General features: G+C 35.4%; 1 protein-coding gene and 1 long non-coding RNA gene across 2 annotated transcripts; both read left to right on the top strand.

The window, feature by feature from the left end:
- Positions 1-2,427: 2,427 nt before the first annotated feature.
- On the top strand, positions 2,428-2,891 carry LOC136220138 (uncharacterized). Its single transcript, XR_010684399.1, has 3 exons — positions 2,428-2,456; positions 2,544-2,625; positions 2,800-2,891. It is a non-coding gene; the product is annotated as an uncharacterized lncRNA (long non-coding RNA).
- A 1,523-nt stretch (positions 2,892-4,414) lies between these two features.
- LOC136220137 (argininosuccinate synthase, chloroplastic-like) lies at positions 4,415-9,706 on the top strand. Its single transcript, XM_066007853.1, has 11 exons — positions 4,415-4,595; positions 5,396-5,501; positions 5,600-5,661; positions 5,749-5,830; positions 6,006-6,147; positions 6,917-6,965; positions 7,099-7,281; positions 7,649-7,723; positions 7,815-8,000; positions 8,790-8,878; positions 8,970-9,706. The coding sequence occupies exons 2-11, from the start codon at positions 5,444-5,446 to the stop codon at positions 9,520-9,522; spliced, it is 1,479 nt and encodes a 492-aa protein (XP_065863925.1). The 5' UTR covers positions 4,415-4,595; positions 5,396-5,443; the 3' UTR covers positions 9,523-9,706.
- Positions 9,707-10,257: the final 551 nt, after the last annotated feature.

Here is a 10,257-nt window from a genome sequence, read left to right as displayed (position 1 = left end):
ATATATATATATATATATATATATATATATATTTTTTTTTTTTTGGTACTTTTCCTTTTATTTTTTATCAACAAAATTTATGCAGATATTTAGCGGAGTATCCAAATTGAACTGGAACTGAATCTCCAAACTATAGACTGCTTTAAATCTTTGGCGCGATTAAATCTTGGAGATTTCGAATTGTGCCGAACTCTGCCTCTCAGGAAAGTTCAGCACAACTTAGTCCAAACTACAAGCAGAGATATGGCTCAATCCAAGTGATGTCCTCATCTTCCTCACTACCGATTCATGCTTCAAAAGGTGGCTGTATTTCTCTTTTATACTACTACTACTCTTTCCTCCCGCTTTCATTTTCCTTGTTTTCTTCTGATTTATTTGTTATTTTTTTCCTATTCAAGATCTGTTTCTGCACAGTCGCAGAGTATTATCTGTGAGGAAGTCAAGAATTTCGTTCGACGAGGTATTTGGGTTTGGAAGATTAGATTGTGTGATCTTTCTTTTTCCTTTGTTTTTAACCTTAACCCATTTTTGGTTGTTGGGTTTGTAGTTCGGGGCGAAGTAGAGCCAGCTAAAAGGTGGTGCATTTATGGGTAGTAATCACATTATTCGTCAATACTGTGAATCTAAAGGTTAGATTCTAGATCGATGTTTTAGTTTTCAATATTTGTTTCTAATTGGCTGTTATCTTCCTACCATGATTTTATTCTATTTTTGTGTATTACTTTCCTTCTGTCTAACTCCATTGAGTAGATGAGTGTGTCTGAAACACCCATCTTTCCCCTTTTTATCCTTGCCTCTTACAGCCATTCAAGCAGTTTTATCCAGCGATAGAGAAGTGGAAGTTCTAAAGCTACAAAGAGTAAAGGATTGCGTGGCCAATTAAACAAGGTTGTTGGGTTTGTAGTTCGGGGCGAAGCAGAGCCAGCTAAAAGGTGGTGCATTTATAGTTCTAATTTATGATTTTACAAACTTTTTTTAAACCATACCGTTGTTGTTCGAAAACATATATAACTACAAAGTATATATATATATATATTTTTGGTACTTTTCCTTTTATTTTTTATCAACAAAATTTATGCAGATATTTAGCGGAGTATCCAAATTGAACTGGACTGAATCTCCAAACTATAGACTGCTTTAAATCTTTGGCGCGATTAAATCTTGGAAATTTCGAATTGTGCCGAACCCTGCCTCTCAGGAAAGTTCAGCACAACTTAGTCCAAACTACAAGCAGAGATATGGCTCAATCCAAAGTGATGTCCTCATCTTCCTCACTACCGATTCATGCTTCAAAAGGTGGCTGTATTTCTCTTTTAGACTACTACTACTCTTTCCTCCCGCTTTCATTTTCCTTGCTTTCTTCTGATTTATTTGTTATTTTTTTCCTATTCAAGATCTGTTTATGCACAGTCGCAGAGTATTATCTGTGAGGAAGTCAAGAATTTCGTTCGACGAGGTATTTGGGTTTGGAAGATTAGAATGTATGATCTTTCTTTTTCCTTTGTTTTTAACCTTAACCCATTTTTGGTTGTTGGGTTTGTAGTTCGGGGTGAAGCAGAGCCAGCTAAAAGGTGGTGCATTTATGGGTAGTAATCACATTATTCGTCAATACTGTGAATCTAAAGGTTAGATTCTAGATCGATGTTTTAGTTTTCAATATTTGTTTTTAATTGGCTGTTATCTTCCTACCATGATTTTATTCTATTTTTTTATATTACTTTCCTTCTGTCTAACTCCATTGAGTAGATGAGTGTGTCTGAAACACCCATCTTTCCCCTTTTTATCCTTGCCTCTTACAGCCATTCAAGCAGTTTTATCCAGCGATAGAGAAGTGGAAGTTTCTGAAGCTACAAAGAGTAAAGGATTGCGTGGCCAATTAAACAAGGTTGTTGGGTTTGTAGTTCGGGGCGAAGCAGAGCCAGCTAAAAGGTGGTGCATTTATAGATCTAATTTATGATTTTACAAACTTTTTTTAAACCATACCGTTGTTGTTCGAAAACATATATAACTACAAAGTATATATATATATATATTTTTTGGGTACTTTTCCTTTTATTTTTTATCAACAAAATTTATGCAGATATTTAGCGGAGTATCCAAATTGAACTGGAACTGAATCTCCAAACTATAGACTGCTTTAAATCTTTGGCGCGATTAAATCTTGGAGATTTCGAATTGTGCCGAACTCTGCCTCTCAGGAAAGTTCAGCACAACTTAGTCCAAACTACAAGCAGAGATATGGCTCAATCCAAAGTGATGTCCTCATCTTCCTCACTACCGAATCATGCTTCAAAAGGTGGCTGTATTTCTCTTTTATACTACTACTACTCTTTCTTCCCGTTTTCATTTTCCTTGCTTTCTTCTGATTTATTTGTTATTTTTTTCCTATTCAAGATCTGTTTATGCACAGTCGCAGGGTATTATCTGTGAGGAAGTCAAGAATTTCGTTCGACGAGGTATTTGGGTTTGGAAGATTAGAATGTATGATCTTTCTTTTTCCTTTGTTTTTAACCTTAACCCATTTTTGGTTGTTGGGTTTGTAGTTCGGGGCGAAGCAGAGCCAGCTAAAAGGTGGTGCATTTATGGGTAGTAATCACATTATTCGTCAATACTGTGAATCTAAAGGTTTGATTCTAGATCGATATTTTAGTTTTCAATATTTGTTTTTAATTGGCTGTTATCTTCCTACCATGATTTTATTCTATTTTTTTATATTACTTTCCTTCTGTCTAACTCCATTGAGTAGATGAGTGTGTCTGAAACACCCATCTTTCCCCTTTTTATCCTTGCCTTTTACAGCCATTCAAGCAGTTTTATCCAGCGATAGAGAAGTGGAAGTTTCTAAAGCTACAAAGAGTAAAGGATTGCGTGGCCAATTAAACAAGGTTGTTGGGTTTGTAGTTCGGGGCGAAGCAGAGCCAACTAAAAGGTGGTGCATTTATAGATCTAATTTATGATTTTACAAACTTTTTTTAAACCATACCGTTGTTGTTCGAAAACATATATAACTACAAAGTATATATATATATATATATATATATATTTGGTACTTTTCTTTTTATTTTTTATCAACAAAATTTATGCAGATATTTAGCGGAGTATCCAAATTGAACTGGAACTGAATCTCCAAACTATAGACTGCTTTAAATCTTTGGCGCGATTAAATCTTGGAAATTCCGAATTGTGCCGAACCCTGCCTCTCAGGAAAGTTCAGCACAACTTAGTCCAAACTACAAGCGGAGATATGACTCAATCCAAAGTGATGTCCTCATCTTCCTCACTACCGATTCATGCTTCAAAAGGTGGCTGTATTTCTCTTTTATATTACTACTACTCTTTCCTCCCGCTTTCATTTTCCTTGCTTTCTTCTGATTTATTTGTTATTTTTTTCCTATTCAAGATCTGTTTCTGCACAGTCGCAGAGTATTATCTGTGAGGAAGTCAAGAATTTCGTTCGACGAGGTATTTGGGTTTGGAAGATTAGAATGTATGATCTTTCTTTTTCCTTTGTTTTTAACCTTAACCCATTTTTGGTTGTTGGGTTTGTAGTTCGGGGCGAAGCAGAGCCAGCTAAAAGGTGGTGCATTTATGGGTAGTAATCTCATTATTCGTCAATACTGTGAATCTAAAGGTTAGATTCTAGATCGATGTTTTAGTTTTCAATATTTGTTTTTAATTGGCTGTTATCTTCCTACCATGATTTTATTCTATTTTTTTTATATTACTTTCCTTCTGTCTAACTCCATTGAGTAGATGAGTGTGTCTGAAACACCCATCTTTCCCCTTTTTATCCTTGCCTCTTACAGCCATCCAAGCAGTTTTATCCAGCGATAGAGAAGTGGAAGTTTCTGAAGCTACAAAGAGTAAAGGATTGCGTGGCCAATTAAACAAGGTTCTTGGGTTTGTAGTTCGGGGCGAAGCAGAGCCAGCTAAAAGGTGGTGCATTTATAGATCTAATTTATGATTTTACAAACTTTTTTAAACCATACCGTTGTTGTTCGAAAACATATATAACTACAAAGTGTATATATATATATATTTTTTTTTTGGTACTTTTCCTTTTATTTTTTATCAACAAAATTTATGCAGATATTTAGCGGAGTACCCAAATTGAACTGGAACTGAATCTCCAAACTATAGACTGTTTTAAATCTTTGGCGCGATTAAATCTTGGAGATTTCGAATTGTGCCGAACCATGCCTCTTAGGAAAGTTCAGCACAACTTAGTCCAAACTACAAGCAGAGACAGGGGCGGATTTAGGGGGGGTCAAAGGGGCATTTGCACCCGCTCATCAAAAAAAAAAAAGAAAAATTTAACTCCAAAACGACGTCGTTTTGGTTCCCCTCAAAACGACGTCGTTTTGTTTTGTGATTTGTAATTTAAGAAGAAGCCCTATTACGTAGCAGCAGCTGGGATCGATGATTCTTAAGAATCGATCGACCGACAGCCAGCCAGCCAGCAGCCGACGCTCCCTCCTCTCCTCCTCCGAGCTTTGATTGAACTCCTCCTCTCTCCCCGTCTGGCCGTTTTCCTTCTCCGGCTGACCGAGTACTGTATCTGCTCTTCTCGATTTCTACCTCGATTCAACTATTAGGTAATATTTCCTATTTTTTTCACTGTTTTCTTTCTGTAATCGGTGCTAAGTTTGATAAATTGTTGTTTCTTCGTGATCGCAAAGTTTGATTTTCCTTCCAATTGCTATTATTCTGTAATTTTATCATGTGCTATGAGAGCAATTGAATTCAATTGCAAAGCTAATAGTTGTCACTTTGGGGTTGTTCTATGGAATTATGGGAGAGATTTTTGTGGGTTGAATTAATGAGTTTTAATTTGAATAAGATCATCACTGTTGAAAAAATGGAATCCTTTTATATGTTTTTGTATTTTTCTACTGATACTGCATTTCCCCCCTTCTTTCTCTGGCTTACCGGCTGGGTTTAGGTTAATTGGCTTCCATGAAAATCAGCTATAGTTAGTACTTGTTTGGTTAGCTGCTTTTTACTGTTTTATAGTAGTATGTTGTTAGGATAGCTCGGCTGATAGAAGCTCGACCGTATGCGGCTCCTCGAACCAAACATGCCCTTAGTTTTTTGCAATTCTAGTTTAGAATTAGCTCATATGTTGAGAAGAATAGGATGTAAATGAGGCGAGCTCGGCTGATAGAAGCTCGACCATATGTGGCTCTATTTATAAATGAGTTGACCTTGAGCACGATTTCGAGGCTTGATTCTTAAATGAGATGAGCTTGAGTACGTCGAAATTCAGTTCGTTCGTCGATCTACTTAGCATTAGAAGTTTTTATTTTTATTTTAAGACATTTTGTATCGAATAGCAATTATGCACTAAATTTTTTTTTTCAATTAATGTTATTTTGTCTATAAAAATTTTACATAGAGTTTTGCCCCCCTCCCTCAAATCCTGGATTCGCCACTGAGCAGAGATATGGCTCAATCCAAAGTGATGTCCTCATCTTCCTCACTACCGATTCATGCTTCAAAAGGTGGCTGTATTTCTCTTTTATACTACTACTACTCTTTCCTCCCGCTTTCATTTTCCTTGCTTTCTTCTGATTTATTTGTTATTTTTTTCCTATTCAAGATCTGTTTATGCACAGTCGCAGAGTATTATCTGTGAGGAAGTCAAGAATTTCGTTCGACGAGGTATTTGGGTTTGGAAGATTAGAATGTATGATCTTTCTTTTTCCTTTGTTTTTAACCTTAACCCATTTTTGGTTGTTGGGTTTGTAGTTCGGGGCGAAGCAGAGCCAGCTAAAAGGTGGTGCATTTATGGGTAGTAATCACATTATTCGTCAACACTGTGAATCTAAAGGTTAGATTCTAGATCGATGTTTTAGTTTTCAATATTTGTTTTTAATTGGCTGTTATCTTCCTACCATGATTTTATTCTATTTTTTTTATATTACTTTCCTTCTGTCTAACTCCATTGAGTAGATGAGTGTGTCTGAAAGACCCATCTTTCCCCTTTTTATCCTTGCCTCTTACAGCCATTCAAGCAGTTTTATCCAGCGATAGAGAAGTGGAAGTTTCTGAAGCTACAAAGAGTAAAGGATTGCGTGGCCAATTAAACAAGGTTGTTTTAGCCTATAGTGGTGGCTTGGACACCTCAGTAATTGTCCCATGGCTAAGGTATGGTAATATGTTAATGATCGCTAGATTTTACTTTATCAAAAGAACAAGGACTCAATTTTCAGGTTTTGTGAACTGTTCAATTAGATTGGATGATTTAGAATGTGGATGAAAAGCTACATTTTGATATTCCAGTTATCCCAATCTATCATACAAATTATTTTAGCGGACTGTAGATATTTGAATTCTTTGGTGGCTTTTAGAATAGGTAAAAAAGGCCATCCACTATATATAAGTGATGATATTTGATAGGGATATCATTCTATTCTAATTTGGGATTCGATAAAGAGCTGGGGCTGTGAAGTTTTCTTGCTTGGAAATGTCTATGTTATTTGGTGCAAGGTATTTTACTTCACACATTCCCTGTTTGCTAGTACCTATCAACAGGTGGGTTTTTCCATTTCATTTTACTTGCTGGACATCTTAAATAATGCTTTTTACATTTTAAGACATCAAAATTCTAAACTACAAACATGTAGATATTGCTCTATTAAATATCTGGAATCCCTTGTGATTGAAAATAATCTGCATCTAGCATAATTTCTAGAGGAGTAACTGATCCCGTTTTTTCCATTTTTATAATCAAACCAAGTAGTTAGACCTTGCAGAATAAATTAAGAATTATAAAAGAAGAATTTTATTCCCTCCTTTTCCTTCCATATGTAAGGTCTAGAACTTATTACAGTTCATCTTGCTTGATTCTTTCTTGAGATCTGTCTGGAAATATTTACTTATCAAGTGTTTTCATTATTTTTCATTGTTTTCACAGAGAGAACTATGGTTGTGAGGTTGTTTGCTTCACTGCTGATGTTGGTCAGGTATTCTCATGGTTTTAAGTTTTAAGAAGGTTCTCAGCTTCTCATTTGCATCTCCCCCTTGAACCTCCATCTCAATTGTTTGTTAACTTACTCCCTTTACATGTGAACCTCAAAAGAAGCTCAAAATCTGCAGGGATTAAAAGAGTTGGATGGCTTGGAGGAAAAGGCCAAGGCCAGTGGAGCTTGCCAGTTGGTTGTGAAGGACTTGAAGGAAGAATTTGTGCGAGAGTACATTTTCCCCTGTTTGCGAGCTGGTGCAATCTATGAAAGAAAATACTTGCTGGGGACCTCAATGGCACGTCCGGTTATTGCAAAGGTTGGTGACGTAAAGGTTCTCTTTGACTTTTATTCTATAACCATTAACATAATTATTAAGCAATCATAATCAGTAATAATACTATCTAAAGCTTCAATAGAATTGAAGTTCTCCTTCTCTGACCTTTCTCTCAGACCCCAATGTGTTAAAATGTTTTTGTTTTTTCTTTCGTCCCTCAGAAAATGGATATGACCCCTATTATATCCCTTAGTTTTTTTTCTCATGATGTAAAAAGTAAATAGTTGATGATCTCTGTACGTCTAGTTTTACGCAATATTTCAATCATGTCTTTTTAATTGCTTCACGGTGTAAGCTTTTATTTTCATCCTGTGATTATAGTTTTCAATGTTTATTAATGTTATGACAGGCCATGGTGGATGTTGCCAAAGAAGTTGGAGCTGATGCTGTTGCTCATGGATGCACAGGCAAAGGAAATGATCAGGCATGCTTTGCAGTTGGGTTTAAATAACATGGGAATTGTTCTGTTTGCTTCTTTTGACACTATCTTGTTTGGCTTATCTATATCCATTCAGGTTCGCTTTGAACTTACTTTCTTTGCACTAAATCCTGAACTAAATGTTGTGGCTCCTTGGCGGGAATGGGACATCGAAGGCAGAGAAGATGCTATTGAATACGCCAAGAAACATAATGTACCTGTCCCTGTGACCAAGAAATCCATATACAGTAGAGACAGGAATTTATGGCACTTGAGCCATGAGGTTAGCATCCAACTTCAAAACTGTTTCCTATTCAAAATCACGAATCTGTAAATTTATGGGATAAGGTACCAAAATAGTTTTTGGGGAAGTATCAATTTAGGCTCCACGTACAAAATAGCACCAATATAGGTTTAACGTTTAAAAAATGGTACCAATTTAGACCTCGATAACGGAACGAGTCACGTCATTGATATTACTCTATTAAGTTCTATCAATTGTACGTGGAGGGAGAAATCAGGTAATATGAACATGGGTCCAATTCGTTATCGAGGCCTAAATTGATACTTTTTTAAACGTTAAGCCTATATTGGTGCTATTTTGTACGTGGAGCCTAAATTGGTACTTCCCCAAAAACCATAGGCCTATTTTGGTACCTTATCCCTAAATTTATTGTTAAATAAAACTGAATTTGCATGTTCATCACTTGTATAAATTTGTCATTTAATATTTCTGTCAAACTATCAGATTTTTTTTTTTTTTTTTTGTTGTTAAAATTATTATTTGCACAATGGACTATAAGCAACTAGAGATGATAGAACAGCACCATGAATTCATGTTGGCTATGGTATCAAATTCAACTTCAATCAGATAGCCAAAACTTTGCATACAAATTGAATTGATGGTTCTGATATATAGTCAAACCTAACTTTTGAATACCAGCATGTAATGAAGTCATATTCTGAATTGTGATTGTGCTTTTCAGTTGTGTGATGTTACTAAAATGACTTGTTTGATATGTGTTAGACTGTTGTATTCAATTTTATAATTGTTTTTGTTCTTCATCTCAAGGGTGACATCTTGGAAGATCCTGCCAATGAGCCAAAGAAAGATATGTACATGATGAGTGTGGATCCAGAGGATGCACCTAATCAGCCTGAGTAAGATTCCTATTCATACTTCCAAGTTGGCTAATGTATGTTATTATTTGGACACTAATCGGAATTATTTTGTTATACACGACATTTATAGATATGTAGAAATTGGGATAGAGTCAGGGCTCCCTGTTTCAGTAAATGGGAAGAAGCTTTCCCCAGCCTGTCTTCTCTCAGAGGTCAATGAAATTGGTGGGAGACATGGTATTGGTCGTATTGACATGGTTGAAAACAGACTTGTTGGTATGAAAAGCCGTGGAGTATATGAAACTCCTGGAGGGACAATTATTTTCAGTGCTGTTCGTGAGCTGGAATCCTTAACTCTTGACCGGGAAACAATGCAAGTGAAAGATTCACTTGCTCTCAAGTATGCTGAGCTAGTATATGCTGGCAGGTGGTTTGACCCATTACGGGAGTCGATGGACTCATTCATGGAGAAAATCACGGAGAAAACAAGCGGTTCAGTGACTATGAAGCTTTACAAAGGATCTGTGTCAGTAAGCAGTCGGACAAGCCCTTATAGTCTGTATAGGCAAGATATATCTTCCTTTGAGAGTGGAAAGATATATGATCAGGCAGATGCAGCTGGATTTATAAGGCTGTACGGACTTCCAATGAAGGTGAGGGCTATGCTTGAAAATGGAATATGAAGATTTTGTTTTATGGTTGGCTCAGTTGATTTGACTTGTGTTTTCTTCTGCATTAGGATAATAGAGAAAGACAATGTGGTAAATTAATAATATTATGTAGTTGTTGAGCCTCATAAAGAAATCTAATTTGTTAAGGGCACAAGCTACTCAACCATTAAATCAAATGATTGTGTTTTATACTTCACTCACACTTCCATTTTTTTTTTAATTATAATAACATACCACAGTTTTTAAAGTTTCAAACCTGAAACCACAGAGGCTTTTTGAAATTTATCACTATATATATTTATTTTTTGTTCATTTTTCTTGAATTATGTTTAAACTTTCTCTTCGTTTGTGCTTTTCATTTTTGTTTATGATTTTGTGATTATATAGTTGTTATTATTTTTATTTTTTTGTGTTTTCTCTTCCTCTTCCATTTCCCGTTTGTAAACTTGTTTTTATTAGAGGATGAGTTTCAAAGATATTTTATATGTAGACATTCTTCTATGGAGATATTACATTTATAGTGAGAAATTCTTGAATCGTATTGAGTGAAAAAGGCACTCCTCAACTCAGTACTTAATTTTTCCTACTCCAAACTTCATATAATAATTTTATGATGATTAAAAACTAATAATTCAACTAATGTAAAAATACAAAAATAAACTTTGTGGTTTGATCCATTTTCAATAAACTATAAAAATGATAAATAGATACTTTGAAGTTGATTTCGTTAGCAAACATAATCTAAAA

The sequence above is a fragment of the Euphorbia lathyris genome, chromosome 2 (genome assembly GCF_963576675.1).
Source record: "Euphorbia lathyris chromosome 2, ddEupLath1.1, whole genome shotgun sequence".
NCBI classification, from domain to species: Eukaryota; Viridiplantae; Streptophyta; class Magnoliopsida; order Malpighiales; family Euphorbiaceae; genus Euphorbia; species Euphorbia lathyris.
The sequence above is the reverse complement of the archived record's forward strand: the minus strand, read 5'-3'. Positions and strand labels throughout refer to the sequence as shown.

Coding starts and splice junctions, on each gene's coding strand:
- LOC136220137 (XM_066007853.1), top strand. CDS start 5,444: ATGGCTCAATCCAAAGTGATGTCCTCATCTTCCTCACTACCGATTCAT. Junction 5,502..5,599: donor ACCGATTCATGCTTCAAAAG/GTGGCTGTATTT, acceptor TTCCTATTCAAG/ATCTGTTTATGCACAGTCGC. Junction 5,831..6,005: donor TCAACACTGTGAATCTAAAG/GTTAGATTCTAG, acceptor TGCCTCTTACAG/CCATTCAAGCAGTTTTATCC.